The 18,508-nt window shown below is 40.4% G+C and overlaps 1 protein-coding gene across 2 annotated transcripts; it reads left to right on the forward strand.

Moving 5' to 3' along the window:
* The first annotated feature begins 236 nt into the window (after positions 1-236).
* LOC112248209 (noelin) lies at positions 237-16,991 on the forward strand. Of its 2 annotated transcripts, none has more exons than XM_024417053.2 (6): positions 237-680; positions 5,835-5,984; positions 6,746-6,901; positions 8,081-8,300; positions 14,125-14,231; positions 14,803-16,991. In XM_024417053.2, exons 1-6 carry the CDS (start codon positions 615-617, stop codon positions 15,478-15,480), a joined length of 1,377 nt encoding a protein of 458 aa, XP_024272821.1. In that variant the 5' UTR covers positions 237-614; the 3' UTR covers positions 15,481-16,991. The 2 variants fall into 2 exon arrangements, with proteins under 2 accessions (XP_024272821.1, XP_024272820.1); XM_024417052.2 differs by lacking the exon at positions 237-680 and adding an exon at positions 1,969-3,166.
* The last annotated feature ends 1,517 nt before the right edge of the window (positions 16,992-18,508 follow it).

Genomic DNA, 18,508 nt, shown 5'->3' on the forward strand with positions numbered 1-18,508 from the left:
ATTATTTTGAGAGGTATGTTTAAGCAAACAGAAATATGGGAATGCTACTATGCTGTAGCCTACAACTATTAAGTATGGCCTGACTTCACATCTCAGCAGATCCCAGGCCCCATTTTTGCATTGAATCATAGTCATTATGTAGGATTCTGCATGTTATTAACCCCATTCTTTCGATAAAAACCTGTTATAGAACCTCTCTTCTCATATGAGCCCCCTCCAACCCCGCCCAATCATTCTTGAATTCCACACGCCCGTTCCTGTCACATCCGGTTTCAACACCACAGCCAGCTCCCTCCCGCATTGTCACACACACCCCTGTCCTTGTTTTGCGGAGCCAACTTTTGCGAATGTTTTTTCTTTCCATGCTTCTCATGCGAGGTGGCTGACAGAAGGAAGACCGAAGGAAAGGGATCTTCTGCACAACGCACTGAGATGCATTGAACATCATGCAGTGACTGCTCCTCACACTAGATTTGTTCTTTACCTTTATTTGTGTGCTTAGCGCTGCAACGAAGATTGCAAGACGACGTGTATAAAAGAGGGAGAAGACATTACAGTGGAAAAAGACAATCTGCATGTGAAAACACTGGATCTAGTGCTATCGGAGGCAAGCGATGCAGCCTACTAACAAGCTCCTGAGTCTCACCCTCCTTGTCTTGATGGGCACCGAACTCACCCAAGTAGGTTTATAAACGCCATTTTATTCCCCATTTAAAATATCCAAACCATGCTTAGCAAATTATCCTACAAATTACCTATTTAACAACGTTGTCGGCCTCGAGATTAAGAGATTAAAATAGATTATGCTGAACGATAAAGGGATTCCATCATTCTCGTAAAATTGATACGGGCTAATGTGCGTTCAGAGGCATTTCTGTAGCCAAACTATCAATTGTATCTATAACAAAATTTGACAAAATCAAAATCATCAATTTATTTAATCAGTGAGGTAGGGTAGGCTATACTGAAACGTTTCAATTTGCGTTTCCATTTCAATGCATCGAACTAATTCCAAATTCACTCCAATTAAGCTATGTGAGCGATAGGGTAATCTACTTTATAATGTCTACATTGAAATACGCGAGAAATTTCACAGTGACATCCTTGCATCTAGACAATTGCAATTTGATTTGATAGTCCGAATATAACAAATATGTCAGATAAAAGGCTTAATTAGAAATCGTATTAAAGCAATGCATTAACCCCAGATTGTAGCCTAACATGAATAGACTCTTCTAGTTATACTAACACTACAGACAGAAATATGAAAACAAAACTATTTCAACACAATAATAATAGACTGCTGTTATTGCTCTAAAATTCTAAACAATTCCAAAACATTTGACTTTTTCTATGATTAATAACTCGTATTCATTTGTAATGGTCACCGTGAACATGTTCTTCTTATCTCCATCTTTCTAAGGAATTGTGTCTCAATTCAGAGATGCATTGCACTCACAGTGCCACAGCGCCTCCTCCTGGCTGCCACAATACAACCTGTCAAACTTTCCTGGACACCAACAAGGGGTTCAAGCTTTTGTTCTAGACTAGCACTAAGACACTTGATCACATACTTAATCAACTAATCATCAAGCTCGTGATTAGTTGAATGAATCATACATTTGGTGCCATTTGAAAGCACCAAAGTGCTGATTCATTCAACTAATCATTCTCATCGTATTCATGATGCTGGTATGGCAGGCTATGGCAATACTAGGAAGATTATGGACTTTTGAATTCCTTATAACCATTCGTAATCTGTTTGTATTATGAACAGTAAATGTGATGTAATGTATTGTATGTTAATCCCTTCTTGTTGTTCCCAAACAACTAGCGCAATATAACCAACAACATACAAACAAATAAAATAAATATATATAGCTTATTAAACAAAAAGACAAAAAGAAGCAACAAGACAAGAGATGATAAAAACAAATGTATGTAACTCCTGAAAGAGAAAATAAACAGAAATATATAGTTTTTAAAGTTTATCTTGTTTTTTTAAAAACACAATACTAGGCTACAGTACCTGACAAACGGACGTGCAATACCATTCGTAACGACAAGGTGGCGACAATGTCCCTCGATATCCCTGGACCTGGTTGGTTAAAACAGGTCAAGAACAGTGCAATAACTGCTTATCAGTACATATGCTGAATATCTCATTATTGCGCCACGGACCTTGTGCAAGCTTTATGTTGAATCTGATGCTGATTCAAATGTCTACGATTAATCAGATTTACTGTCAAACACTTACGTAGATTATGAATTGTCTACATGTTTTTTCTGTGAATGACAATCAAAATCCGGCACTTCTTTATTGGATTAAATGGGACTCGTAGGCTACCTTGCTTTCTATGGCACCCGTCAAAGAAATTGTGGCTGGTGGTTTCAATGTGATTGGATTATTACAGTTCTTGTCCCCATAGAGCCATCAAGCCACCGTTATGAAAGTAGCCAACCTACACAATTACGCTATCCAGTCTGAAAATGTCGTTTAGGTTCGTTTTGTCTCCATTGCGTTTGCAGGGTTTCATACTTAAATTGAATCTATCACACAATTGACTTCAATGTCTGAAGTTATGCTATTTAGATATTGTTTTCCTGTCATGGCATTTTCTTGTATTTGGTGGCAAGGTACATAGTCCTGTTTCGCTGTGGCAAGCGCCAAAGTGTGGCGCCATGAATTTCATTTCAAGGGAAAGTTGTTCTATCGGTGCGCGGTGGGCGGGGGTATTCAGCGTATGGGAGAGGCGACTGAATCCCTGCCATCTTCTAAACTCGAAAGCGATTGCGGGAGAACCACTTCACATTTTCCAACAACTACATTGAGCCATCATCAAAGTGGCTTTTGAAGAGAGCAGAAACCACCTGTCAGCCAAAGATGTTCAAACCTAAACTCACCGCTGTTGCAGCCCTGCCGTTGCATCCAATGATTGGCAATATGAATTGTCTAGTTAGTTCTTCACTGGAATGTGTACAAGGACATTTTTGGTAATACGCCAAGAGCGCAGATATGTCGGTGCCTTTACTGAAGATTGGAGTGGTGTTGAGCACGATGGCTATGATTACTAACTGGATGTCGCAGACGTTACCGTCCTTGGTGGGACTTAACACCAACAAGCTGTCGGTATTATCGGGAGGGACAGCGGACCGGAGCACCGGCGTGAGTGACAGCAGATCCAGGAACCATTAGAATCATGTACTGCAGAGGATAGATTGCAATAGTTATTTAGTAGGCCTATACCTGTAATTGATACCTAATGTTGGTTGGAAATTGAAAGAAAAAAACAGGCGTTGCTTGTGCATCAAAATAAATAAAAATGGACTGTAATGATAATAGCCAAAACGAGTAGGCCTATCCATAAACATATAGTTGAATAAACGGCAAATCATTATCTTACTATTCTTGTTATCCATAGTGCAGGTTTCAACAACTTTCACACATTTGCTAAATGGTTTAACTGATATATGTTGGAGAAGAAGTGTGGCAATGATGGACAATTATAACAGTTCTGAGATTGTCTGTGACTAATGCAATTGAATATAAAGAACAGAATAATGCTACATTATATAAGAACACTAACAGGTAATGTAGTCACATTGTAGACAATGGATTTTAGCACAATACACTGCATGTCACCACTTGCCAGGGTTAATGTAGAGCCATATTTCTGTTCATATGTCTATTTGTGGCTCTGGGTTCAACCATGTAGTTGTAAAGTTGTAACCAATCCACATTTAGAGCAGACTCTGTATCGAATTTTTACTCTGAAGGCTTAGTGCTAAATAGGCTTGGTCCTCTGTAGTTCATTTTGCAGAGCATAGCGCTTTGCACCGCCAGGATAGTGTGTTCGATTCCCCGTACCACCAGTACATAAAATGTATGCACGCATGACTATAAATCGCTTTGGATAAAAATGCGAAATGGCATGTGTATATATATATATATATATATATATATATATATTGAATGACTTTATGCCATGACTTTATTGGAGAGTTGAAAATGTAAGGTTTCATTGACATAAATGGCACAGATTAAATTCCTGTGGGCTACATGAAGTGTTTAGATATACTAGAATATGACTTAATATCATCACAATCCAGCAAAGCTATTTGAGTAGATTTACAAAGTTGTTTCCCTCAATTTGATGTCAACTCCTTTTGTCAGCCCCATTGCCTTTAGAATGTGGATAGTCATTTTGATAGTTGGAGATTAGGTGGGAGCATACGGCAAGGTTCAACACTACAGATGGCATTTTATGTAATCGTATGTCATCATTTTAGAAAAAGGTTATGTAAATCCCTGTGGTGAAAATATTCTGCATCAAACAGGCACACATTTCTTGGCAGAGATCATGCTTTTTGTCCAAACCTCCAAAAATGTGATGACATCATTTTGGAGTAAACTAATATGTTTTAGATAAGAGTAGTAATGTAGTCTATCTTAAATCCTACACACTACTGAGCCAATGTGAGCCGTGCCCTGCCGAGCCCAAGCAAGCTGAACTGTACTGGCTTGGTTACACACCCTCCACGGCTGCTGGAACCGTGCTGGAGAGGACAATGTGAAAGAGAAATGTCTGAACCAGCGCAGTATAGTGTAAACATGTTAATACTGTCACATCACATCTCTGTATGAATAACCTGTTTTCATTCATCTTTCTCTCCCTATCCGTCTTTCCCTCTCTCTCACTGTCTGTATATCTCGCTCACTGTCTGTCTGTCTCTCTCTCCCTATCTGTCTTTCCCTCTCTGTCTTTCCCTCTCTCTCACTGTCTTTCTCCCTGTCTGGCTGTCTGTCTCTCTCTCCCTATCTGTCTTTCCCTCTCTCTCTCATTGTCTGTCTCTCTCTCCCTATCTGTATTTCCCTCTCTCTCTCACTGTCTGTCTATCTCTCCCTATCTGTCTTTCCCTCTCTCTCTCTCACTGTCTGTCTATCTCTCTCACTGTCTGTCTATCTCTCCATATCTGTCTTTCCCTCTCTCTCTCACTGTCTGTCTCTCTCTCTCCCTATCTGTCTTTCCCTATCTGTCTTTCCCTCTCTCTCTCACGGTCTGTCTTTCTCTCTCACTGTATCTGTCTGTCTCTCTCACTGTCTGTCTATCTCTCCATATCTGTCTTTTCCTCTCTCTCACTGTCTGTCTCTCTCTCTCCCTATCTGTCTTTCCCTCTCTGTCTTTCCCTCTCTCACTGTCTTTCTCCCTGTCTGGCTGTCTGTCTCTCTCTCCCTATCTGTCTTTCCCTCTCTCTCTCTCTCACTGTCTGTCTCTCTCCCTATCTGTCTTTCCCTCTCTCTCTCTCTCTCTCTCTCACTGTCTGTCTATCTCTCCCTATCTGTCTTTCCCTCTCTGTCTTTCCCTCTCTCACTGTCTATTTCCCTGTCTGGCTGTCTGTCTCTCTCTCCCTATCTGTCTTTCCCTCTCTCTCACTGTCTGTTTCCCTGTCTGGCTGTCTCTCTCTCCCTATCTGTCTTTCCCTCTCTCTCACTGTCTTTCCCTCTCTCTCACTGTTTTTCCCTCTCTCTCACTGTCTGTCTCTCTCTCTCTCCCTATCTGTCTTTCCCTATCTGTCTTTCCCTCTCTCTCTCACGGTCTGTCTATCTCTCTCACTGTATCTGTCTGTCTCTCTCACTGTCTGTCTATCTCTCCTTATCTGTCTTTCCCTCTCTCTCACTGTCTGTCTTTCTCTCTCACTGTCTGTCTGTCTGTCTGCCTGCCTGTCTGTCTGTCTGTCTGTTTTCTGTCTTTCCCTCTCTCTCTCCCTGTCTGTCTCTCTCCCTGTCTGTCTTTCCCTCTCTCTCCTTCTCTCACCCTGTCTGTCCATCCTAGGTGCTCCCAGCCAACCCTGAGGAGTCATGGCAGGTTTACAGCTCAGCCCAGGACACGGAGGGCCGCTGTGTCTGCACTGTGGTGGCGCCTCAACAGTCCATGTGCTCGCGGGACGCCAGGACCAAACAGCTCCGACAGCTGCTAGAAAAAGTAACCCCCCCCCATGTAGCATGATATACTACAGTACCCATAACCCCCCACTACCAGACCGCCACTAGAACAAGCGCCATTCACCAGTTGCATCATGACAACCATATCTCCCACACTCATTTCTCTCCATCTTCTCAGCAGCAGCAGCAGCCTCTGGCCAGAGGACTACAGTTACTTGTATGGCTCCTTGACAATAGCAGTTCAGTTCACCCTGTATTGCCAATATTGATTTGCTGTCATCATCATTTGATATGATCTGACATTCAGTCTTATGCAGTAGATTTGTTTGGAGGCCAGATGTTGTGCAACTTTGGTACCTTGATGTGGAACAACCAGCAGTCCATGTATAGTATACTCTCAATCTCTATCACTGCTGTGGGTCATTTGGAGTCAGAAATGGATGTCTTTCTGATTCGGCTTGATCCTTAAGTACACATAACACTTTGTTGCTCTTGAGCACCTGAAATGATGTATTCTCTGCCGACACACGTCAGAGGTTATACAGAGTCAGATTTTGTAGTCAGTTATCCACACCATATCTACAAGAAATTGTGTCATGCACCAACATTGTTGAAGAAACATTGATGGCTAAAATCTATATCTTTGTGTTTATTGGGTGTATAATTTGTTTATTTTGATTCCAAAAATGGAATTAAATAATAAGCCTGGGAAGACCCGAATGAATACACAAGTGTTTAGGGCTTTATTTAGGTACATTTCGGGCTTTAAGAGACATGTTTTTCTATTTTCCCCTGTGTTAGGTCCAGAACATGACCCAGTCTATCCAGGTGCTAGACCAGCGGACCCAGAGAGACCTGCAGTACGTGGAGAGGATGGAGGTTCAGCTGAAAGGTCTGGAGACCAAGTTTAAACAGGTGGAGGAGAACCACAAGCAGAACATTGCCAGGCAATACAAGGTATGTCAACATTTCTCTTAGGGTTGCTAAATTCCGTGAACTTTCAATACATTTCCTGTTTTTCCTGAAATCCTGGTTGGAGGATTCCGGATTTCCTGCTTATTCCCTCCTGATTCCGGGAAAATCAGGGAATTTATTTAATGTTCCTGGAATTTTGCAACCCTACTCTTACATAGACAACATTGTACAAAGAGATGTGCTGTAAGTGGAGTTCTAGGTCCATATTTATCAAGCCTCTCAGAGTAGGAGTGCTGAGCTAGGATCAGGTCCTTACTGTCCATATAATAGTATTCATTCACATCCGAGATCAGCACTACTACTCTGAGAAGCATGATTACATACAGCCCCTGCTGTGAATGAAACCCATACACCTAAATGCTTGTCTCTGGAATTAAAATGTAACATCATCAACTCTTCTGATGACGTTTATGTTTGTTAGTGTGTGTATGTTTGTGTGTGTTCCCCACCTATCCTCACCAATGCTATGTTTATGTTATGTGTCTGTCATGAGCAACCCTGGGAGTGATGACCCTTGCACGTTATGTGTGTGAATATTAGGCTAGTGAGTTAGATTATTCAACACTCAACAGTATCTCATTTTCTTGCTTGCAGGGCTAACTTTAGGAAATTATATCAAAGCTGCAGAGACTGAAGAGGCAGTTCTATTCCAGTGTTCTATCCCTGAACTTGACCACTGACTATTTGCACCATGCAGTTTATTTGAAAACTAGCACCCTTTTCACCCTCAGACCTGCACTGCTCTTTGCATTTCTGCATGTTAGTGTCGATGCATTCCATCAATAGATTTAGTTCAGTTTTTAAAAATTAATATTACTTTTGTTTTATTCAATTCCATATCCTGTTTAGTTTTGTCAATGCATAACTGGTTACCACAAAAAAATAAGGAAACATTGTTGAATGTGACACAAAAGCATGTAACCCTAAGATGTTGCATTTTAAAAGGTGAAAATAAAATATTTTCCCAATTGTTTTTGGTGTACCGAGGACTTGTTTCATGCTGCTTATGTTTGTGATGATGTCACATCCACTCATGATACTGTTGAATGTGTTAGGTCCACTCTGAACTCACCATAGGGAGACAGCCAGAGTAGGGTAAGACAGGTGTGGAACACCCATTTGCTCGCATAACACTGAACCAAGCCTATTTTAACCTTTCAGGCAATAAAAGCGAAAATGGAGGAACTTAGGCCATTGATACCAGTGTTGGAGGAGTACAAAGCCGATGCAAAATTGGTATTGCGGTTTAAAGAGGAGCTCCAGAATCTGACGTCTGTGCTAAACGAACTCCAGGAGGAGATCGGCGCCTATGACTACGAGGAGCTACAAAACAGAGTGTCAAATCTTGAAGAGAGGCTTCGTGCATGCATGCAAAAATTAGGTAGGCTCAGAGAACACCGAAACACCCTCTTTGCTTCCTTGTGCAACGGGCCAATCAGATCTACAGTAGTCATTCTTCTCACACCAACAGATCTCTATCTATCCACTATGGTACATGCTCTACCACTACATTATCGCTTAAACATACTCAGTCATTCTCTGATGGTAGGCAATCACGTGCCTTGACTACACATCAATGCATAATAATATTGCTGATGAAAAAAGACAAACAGTTCTCATATGTCAGGTTAGAAGCTATTTAAACATGTTAGGATTTAGAGTTGTTAGATGGTGATTTGGATTAAGTTTTGCTAATGTAATCCTATTAAACCGAAACTACATCCCTAGCACGTCATGTTATGTGTGCCAGAAATGAGCTGTGAGCTTATGTCCACTTCTTGGCCAAAAGCTTCACACCATTGTAGCGACAGTCATCTAAAAATAGTACCAGGATATAACAACTGACAGATTATTTCTCTCAGTAATCTCTTTGTTGCATGGGTTGTTCACAGGATTGTATACAGGGCAAAATAGATGGCATGATGTGTGTCTAAACCAAGGGCTCTCCCAGCATATACAGTATCCTATCTGTCACCATAGTTGTTCGGTTGATGTCGTGACAGGCTAACAGTCAGTGAAAGGCTGAACAAATCAATGAATGGTGCAAAGTACATGATTCAAAATAAAATAGGAGGAAATAGGTAGAAGAAATCCAATTGTAAGGAATGAGGCATTGAAGTCATTTTCCTTTGTGCCACTGAGCTTACTGTTAGGATGCTGACTGTAGCTCTAGGGATGACCCTGTAGGCAGGGAGTAGAGCCAATGTGCCAGCAAGTTCTTAGAGATTAAAGAAGGGCTCACTTCAATTTCAGAGGATTATCCATTTTTGTTTCAAGTGCTCAGCTATAACTCTCCAAGTACTATAGCTATGGTAGACAGCATACACTACCCAGCTAGCACATTTGGTTCCTTCGAAGTTGTGGGAACAAATGTTTTTGGTTTCACATTGGTTGTGGGAATGAATGACTGTTTCCTAGTAAAATGTAATGTTTTTTTAAAATGTTCTGAGAACAGAAGTGGAAATTTTCTCTTGTTTCCTGAAACTTTTATGAACACTCTGAGAACAGTATTAATAGGTTATTTGGAGGTTTTTGAATTACTTCCTTAACTTTCACTGAATGTATCAATAAGACTTTTAATAACACCGCCAACTTATTTTGGGCTATAAAAATTTTTTAACTCCAAGCACAGATAGAACACATGGAAATGCATTTCCTTAGACATTAATCATGCAAACACCTTTGTTTTTTATTGTGACACAGCATCAGTGAGATTTGAACATATAATCTTCTGTTGTGAATCCAGGGAATTAGTCCACTGCATCACCATGATGGATTGAGGATGTTTGTTTTTTTAACGAATACTAAGCTGTTAATTTTAGTCTATTCAAACAGACCCCATTTTAAAAAAAACAAGCACTCATTAAGGTCAGGTGAGGCCAATTAGTGGTCGCCAACACACCTGAACATGCCTAACATGATAGAGTTTTGTTGATGCTGAGAACGGAATGTATGTTTTTAACATTCTTAGAACCTTCTCTGAACATCACTAATCTTTTCTTGTAGTTTTTATGGAAAGTTTGCTTAACGTTCTCAGAACAATTAATTTGAGCACACGAGGAAACGTTAGCAAACAAGGCTTCTGTTTGTGGTGAACAATTTCAGTTGAACGATTTGAATAAACATTTAAAAATGTTACCGTGAAACATCAAACACCTACTTTTGTAAGGATTAATGTGACTTTTTAGTGACAATATTCAAACTGAAAATAAGTTAGCTATTCCTAGAAAATATACAGTTGAAATCGGAAGTTTACATTCCGAGCCGGTCACTGGTGCACCTCAGCCACGCTCAAGGTACTAAACGATATCATAACTGCTATCGATAAAAGACAGTACTGTGCAGCCGTCTTCATCGACCTAGCCAAGGCTTTCGACTCTGTCAATCACCGTATTCTTATCGGCAGACTCAATAGCCTTGGTTTTTCTGACGACTGCCTCGCCTGGTTCACCAAGTACTTTGCAGACAGAGTTCAGTGTGTCAAATTGGAGGGCATGTTGTCCGGACCTCTGGCAGTCTCTATGGGGGGTACCACAGGGTTCAATTCTCGGGCCGACTCTTTTCTCTTTATATATCAATGATGTCGCTCTTGCTGCGGGTGATTCCCTGATCCACCTCTACGCAGACAACACCATTCTGTATACTTCTGGCCCACTTGGACACTGTGCTCACTAACCTCCAAACAAGCTTCAATGCCATACAACACTCCTTCCGTGGCCTCCAACTGCTCTTAAGCGCTAGTAGAACCAAATGCATGCTTTTCAACCGTTCGCTGCCCGCACCCGCCCGCCCGACTAGCATCACCACCCTGGACGGTTCCGACCTAGAATATGTGGACTACTATAAATACCTAGGTGTCTGGCTAGAATGTAAACTCTCCTTCCAGACTCATATTAAACATCTCCAATCCAAAATCAAATCTAGAATTGACTTTCTATTTCGCAACAAAGCCTCCTTCCCTCACGCCGCCAAACTTACTCTAGTAAAACTGACTATCCTACCGATCCTCGACTTTGGCGATGTCATCTACAAAATAGCTTCCAACACTCTACTCAGCAAACTGGATGTAGTCTATCACAGTGCCATCCGTTTTGCTACCAAATCACCTTATACCACCCATCACTGCGACCTGTATGCTCTAGTCGCCTGGCCCTCGCTACATATTCGTCGCCAGACCCACTGGCTCCAGGTCATCTATAAGTCTATGCTAGGTAAAGCTCCGCCTTATCTCAGTTCACTGGTCACGATAACAACACCCATCCGTAGCACACGTTCCAGCAGGTGTATCTCACTGATCATCCCCAAAGCCAACACCTCATTTGGCCGCCTTTCCTTCCACTTCTCTGCTGCCAGTGACTGGAACTAATTGCAAAAATCGCTGAAGTTGGAGACTTTTATTTCCCTCACCAACTTTAAACATCAACTATCTGAGCAGCTAACCGATCACTGCAGCTGTACATAGTCCATCTGTAAATAGCCCACCCAATCTACCTACCTCATCCCCATACTGTTTTTATTTGATTTACTTTTCTGCTCTTTTGCACACCAGTATCTCTACTTGCACATCATCATACTCCTTAGCCAAATTTAAACTCAGTTTTTCACAATTCCTGACATTTAATTCTAATAAAAATTCCCTGTCTTAGGTCAATTAGGATCACCACTTTATTTTAAGAATGTGAAATGTCAGAATAATAGAGAATGACTTATTTCAGCTTTTATTTCTTTAATCACATTCCCAGTGGGTTAGAAGTTTACATACACTCAATTAGTATTTGGTAGCATTGACTTTAAATTGTTTAACTTGTGTCAAATGTTTGGGTAGCCTCCCACAAGCTTCCCACAATATGTTGTGTGAATTTTGGCCCATTCCTCCTGACAGAGCTGGTGTAACTGAGTCAGGTTTGTAGGCCTCACGCTTTTTCAGTGCTACCCACAGGGCTTTGTGATGGCTACTCCAATACGTTGACTTTGTTGTCCTTAAGCCATTTTGCCACAACTTTGTAAGTATACTTGGGGTCATTGTCCATTTGGAAGACCCAAACTTTAACTGATGTCTTGAGATGTTGCTTCAATATATCCACATTATTTTCGATCCTCATGATGTCATTTATTCTGTGAAGTGCACCAGTCCCTCCTGCAGCAAAGCAACCCTACAACATGAGGCTGCCACCCCCGTGCTTCACGGTTGGGATAGTGTTCTTCAGCTTGCGACTCCCCCTTTTTCCTGCAAACGTAACGATGGTCATTATGGCCAAAATGTAATATTTTTGTTTCATCAGACCAGAGGACATTTCTCCAAAAAGTACGATCTTTGTCCCCATGTGCAGTTGCAAGCTGTAGTCTGGCTTTTTTATGGCGGTTTTGGAGCAGTGGCTTCTTCGTTGTTCATCGGCCTTTCAGGTTATGTCAATATAGGACTCGTTTTACTGTGGATATAGATACTTTTGTACCTGTTTCCTCCAGCATCTTCACAAGGTCCTTTGCTGTTGTTCTGGGATTGATTTGCACTTTTTGCACCAAAGTACATTCGTCACTAGGAGACAGAACACGTTTCCTTCCTGAGAGGTATGACGGCTGCGTGGTCCCATGGTATTTATAATTCCGAACTATTGTTTGTACAGATGAACGTGGTACCTTCAGGCATTTGGGAATGGCTCCTATGGATAAACCAAACTTGTGGAGGTCTACAATTTTTTTTCTGAGGTTTTGGCTGATTTCTTTTGATTTTCCCATGATGTCAAGCAAAGAGGCAATGAGTTTGAAGGTAGGCCTTGAAATACATCCACAGGTACACCTCCAATTGACTCATATTATGTCAATTAGAATATCAGAAGCTTCTGAAGCCATGGCATAATTTTCTGGAATTTTCCAAGCTGTTTAAAGGCACAGTCAACTTAGTGTATGTAAACTTCTGACCCACTGGAATTGTGATACAGTGAATTATAAGTGAAATAATCTGGCTGTAAACAATTGTTGGAAAAATTACTTGTGTCATGCACAAAGTAGATGTCCTAACCGACTTGGCAAAACTATAGTTTGTTAACAAGAAATTTGTGAAGTGGTTGAAAAAGGAGTTTTAATGACTCATCCTAAGTGTATGTAAACCTCCGACTTCAACTGTAGTAGAAAGTCTACATGGCTACTTGATTATTTTTAGTGGCAGTTTAGACCCGAAACAGACATGTAAGTTTACCGCACTCTACCTTCTCAGACTGTTATCTTACGTTAGCGAACAGTCGTGGCTAATACAAAATAAGTTGAATATGTTAGCTAACGTTCGCCACCATTCACAAACTTTTTACCTTGTTGAATGCAACACTGTAGGAAACGTAATGCTGCACTACAGACATTTCCACACAAGAACGTTATTTCTTAACGTTCTCTGAACTATTTGAGAATATTCCCAATGTCAAACCAGTTAGAGAACGTTCCCAGAACATGACTAACATTTTTATGAAATGTAACCATATTTTAACTTTTAGGAAACAATCTTTTTTCTGGACTTGAAGTTAGGGGGAGGAATTGTGTGAATTGACTCAAACTTTAATATTGCACTTACTGTTCCTGTTCTTAATATAGCATTTGAAGAGGGGAGCAATTGAGTGTGTGGTTTATGTAAAAACAGAAAAGTCAGTTTTCATTATTCATAAGTAAAGTTATCATGTATCTATGACATTGAAATGATGTACAAAGAGACCACAAGGTTTGGCATCACTCTGTTAACTTGGAATTGTCCGTTTCTCATCGTTGGCTCACACCTTGTGGTTGTGTGGTCTCTGTACAACAGTATCCTTTCAATGTCATAGATAAATGATAACATTACTTATGAATAATGAAAACTGACTTTTCTGTCCGAATACATCATTCCGAGGCAGAGAAATGGATGGCTAAATCAGGATATCTAGATTCTAGTACATACATTTATACAATATCTACACAGTTCTTTCTAGAAAACCTCCAGCTATAACAGTATTGTCAAAACCTGAAGAAATCACCAAAGTGATCTATAGATTGTAATACTAAAGCTGGATAAACAAGTCAAATTGATATTGTAATTTTCAACAAAACGTATGGTATAGTAGGTCACTGACCTACGCGCACACACACACACATACACACACACTATGTTTTCCAACCTATAAACACCATTGATAGTCCAGAGATGAATGCAGTATCTTGCATTGTGTATTTGGCTCTTGCAGCATGTGGGAAGCTGACAGGGATCAGTGATCCAATTACCATTAAGACGTCTGGATCAAGGTTTGGATCCTGGATGACTGACCCCCTGGCTCCTGAAGATGACACTAGGGTAGGTCTGGTCCTGCAATGCCTATGCTATTCATTATACAGTTAACACAGACTCACAAAAAATGTTCTTATCAATTATGCAAATGGGAGGACACTCAGTACAGATTTGCGGTGTTGTAAAATGTAATCTGTAAGATGTTAGCTTGTATGTTTGTATTAACAGGTTTGTATAAACCAGTGATTATTGACCAGATTGGATCACAACTTTAGTAATGTTTTCCCATGCCTCATTGTCTGGGATTTGCTCACTGGCCTGAAAAGAGACCTTAGTACCACAACACATTCTGATGCTAATCTGGAAGGTAGCTACATCTCCTGGTTGTCATTGCAATAAACTATGTCCTTCTAGGGAATGAAAGACATGAATCACAGGATTGGATAAAAGTTGGATAAAAGCACATACTAAGATATCACTGGTTGTCCTGCAGAACTTGTGTTGATTCATTGAGGAATACCTCTGACATTGGGGTGTACACATACTCTACCCATGTACTACCTGTTCTCTTGCTAAATTCAATATCATACTATACCAGAGATGTACGACTTTCTGATGCTCTTGTATTCCTTTCTAGGTGTGGTACATGGATGGCTACCACAACAACCGATTTGTGCGGGAGTACAAGTCCATCTACGACTTCATGAATTCCGACAACTTTACATCTCACCGCCTCCCCCACCCGTGGTCAGGCACTGGCCAGGTGGTCTACAACGGCTCCATCTACTTCAACAAGTTCCAGAGCCACACCATCATCAAGTTTGACTTCAAGACCTCCGTCATCAGCAAGTCACGCCAGCTGGACTACGCCGGCTACAACAACATGTACCACTACTCCTGGGGCGGCCACTCAGACATCGACCTCATGGTGGATGAGGGCGGGCTCTGGGCCGTTTATGCCACCAATCAGAATGCAGGGAACATTGTCATCAGTAAACTGAACCCCAACACCCTGCAGATCATCAAGAGCTGGACTACCAACCACCCCAAGAGGAGCGCAGGAGAGGCCTTCATGATATGTGGCACGCTGTATGTCACCAATGGCTACTCCGGTGGGACCAAGGTCTATTATGCCTTCAGCACCAACTCGTCCACCTACGAGTACATTGACATACCGTTTCAGAATAAGTACTCTCACATCTCCATGCTGGACTATAACCCTAAAGACAGAGCACTGTACTCATGGAATAACGGTCACCAGGTGCTTTACAATGTCACCTTGTTCCACGTCATTCGGTCAGAGCAGGAGCAGTAGATAGCTAGCCATGCTGTTACCTTCTCAGTCACCGATAGACCTGGGTTCAAATACTATTGGATAACTTTCAAATACTTTAAACATTTGCAGCAGCCTGCCTGGAGTGCCAGATGGGCAGGGTTTGCAGTTTTGCAACAATTGTATTAATTCCATTATACCAGGCAAGCCTAATCAAGCCCGGCTAAATCAAGCAAATTTGAACCCAGGTCTGGTCCACGGATGCTTCAAAGTAAAGGAGATACTATATGTAACTGTGGAAGGAGAGAAGTATCCTATATTTTAATCAGTAACAAGAAATACAGTACCTAATGATATATAATGTATAGAAACAAAGAGTAGAACAGGAACCGAAAAGGTCATGCCTTTCTTGTTTTGGATGACTTCAAATGTCTTATAATGATTGTGTTTTTATGGAATTACTCACTCTTGACTTGTTTTTTATTTGATCACAGATAGTGCAGCCTATTGTATCATAGTTTTGAATTGAATTACATTTGGAATTGAAGAGAGATTATATCCTGGGCCTTGTTTATCAACCTGTATAAAGCTAAACACACAATCATGACCATTTTCCCCAGGTGAGTGATCCTCATTAATTAATTAATTATATTACATGATCAGATGGTAAAGATGGTCAAATGTAGCAGCAATTTTCCATGTAACTCGATTCCTGCTTCTGTAAAGGTGGAGACTAGTGATCGTCCGAACACAGAGTCATGTGTAGAATAGAAAGCCAATTCTATCTCCATGTGTTGGTAGCAAAATATCTCATTGGAAAATGTGTAATGGCACCTCAAAACATGTACTCAGTCTTTCCTGCGCAATACAACCTCTCAGGAACCAATATAACACAACCTGTCGTTTGCATGGAGTCATCTACACGGACATTATAGGATCTGATTATGATTGATAAAGGAGGCCCAATGGAGCACAGTTTCAAGAATCCAGTCAAACCACGAGTCAATGACAAAATACTGTATATCTGGGAACACCGACTACAGACTGTTGGAAGCACCCTGTTTCATTTCTGTGTCTTTGTGATGGTACAACATATTTTCTCTTTTTCTATCTTATTTTTGCATGGGCATTTTTACCGACCAAAATGGTTTTCTTCTCCGGATGTATTTTGCAATATTTGATGCTGTAGTGCAGGAGACTAGTTTAGCACTGTTAGGAGACAGGCTTTTTATTGTCTTATTGTCATTGGGGTTGATATATGTTCTTATTGTTGGAATTGATATTTACTGTGATAGCCTGTCTTTGTAGATTGGATTGTATTGACATAATTTGTCTAGCTCATATAGTTCTGTCTGGCAAAAAAAATAACTAGAACAATCACAAGAGAATGTACCGAACAATGTATCTATGAGCCGGTGACATACACTGGCTGTTTTATTCCATTTGACTTCACAAGTCTACTGTCTGTTTCTTAGAGAGATCAATTGTGACATCTTATTCTGTTGAGCTTGCATATGTGTCGTATCTGCAATAAAATTCATATAAATGAACAAGATCTGTGTTCTACCATTGACTCTCTCAATCTCTGAAAATAAACTTGTGAATAAGATGAATTGCCTCAATCGAAACCCTTTTTGCAATGAGGCTTTTAAAATGCACAGGTTTTCAGTTTAAAGAAGTGTGGGAAAGGGCATCAACCAGAGCACCTATTCACCTTTGAATTAGCAGGTTACTTGTCAAAACAATGATTATCTGAGCTATTGTCTCCTATTTGCAATTTGTTAATTTCACATATATTTAGATAAGTGCTACAAATCTCAATGTCCAAATGACATGTTCAACTGTTTGGTCAATGAGGCATAGGACAATCTAACACAAAAACACAGTACAACCAGATGATTAAAAAAATAGGACAGAAAGTACATTAAATGCGTGTCCAACAGGGCACATCACGTCATTTCAAAGTGTATAATTGGGTAATATTTGGTTGAGACATTGATCAATGAGATTACAATTTATTTTCACACACAACTATTTAAAAGCACAACCAAATGAAATCAACTATACCAAAAATCAGACATTGTTTTATCTAAATGTGTAATTACAGATATCTCATCATGATATAGGAATGATAGAGTATGGTCACAGTTCATTTGCTCTGTTAAACCTACACTTTGGAATGACTTTGATAGCAACAGTGAATCTATTTCATTTTTAAGTAGAGCTCCTCTCACCAATCATGCCCTTGATCACACATTGGTAATAGTCAGTGACAAACCTCATAGCTAAGCAGGGCTGGGCTTGGTTAAAAACCTGGATGGGAGACCACATGGTAGCTGTACTGTAGATAGATAAATTCTCTAGTATGATGTGCTGCCCAGCCATTGTTTTTTCCCATAGTAGATATAACGTTTTAAATGTGACGTTGTTTTAAAGGTACAAATGGAACATATTTTGTCTATGTTGAACTTTGGTTAGCATGATGACATAATCCTGTGGTAGAATCTTTACCCTCAAAACAACAGTTGATTACTTTTTTCAAATCCAATGTATTTTCCATGTAGATTCCATATCACAATATATTGACAAATTGAGTTGACAAAATGCATTGAAAAAAACATTGATTCAACCAGTTTGTGCCCAGTGGAGTTTCTCATTTTGCTATTGTAGCTCATCTGGACCCACAATTACCTCTCCATGGCAACGGAGATGGACTGTAATAACATCTTTTCCTCTGGCAGAGGGGAACAGCTGGTCTGGACACAGTGCCGTACATCGCTGACTGAACTTCTGCCACAAAACACAACACGCTTTATTAGCTGTCCCCACTTCTCCCAACACTGAGAAAATGATTTGTTTCAGTTTGTGAATAATGATGATGAACAGAAGCAGAAGCAACAATGCCTATGAATTAAGACATCACACATCAGCATCTCTACCTCCAGGTTGTTGCACACCATTCACTGCAACTGTTATGTGGGAATGTCGAATCTTATGTAATAACCTGAAATTTTGTTATTTGGTTAATGCATGATCATTCCTGATGCTCCATGAATTCAGTGCAACCATC

The sequence above is a fragment of the Oncorhynchus tshawytscha genome, linkage group LG04 (assembly GCF_018296145.1).
Source record: "Oncorhynchus tshawytscha isolate Ot180627B linkage group LG04, Otsh_v2.0, whole genome shotgun sequence".
Classification (NCBI taxonomy): Eukaryota; Metazoa; Chordata; class Actinopteri; order Salmoniformes; family Salmonidae; genus Oncorhynchus; species Oncorhynchus tshawytscha.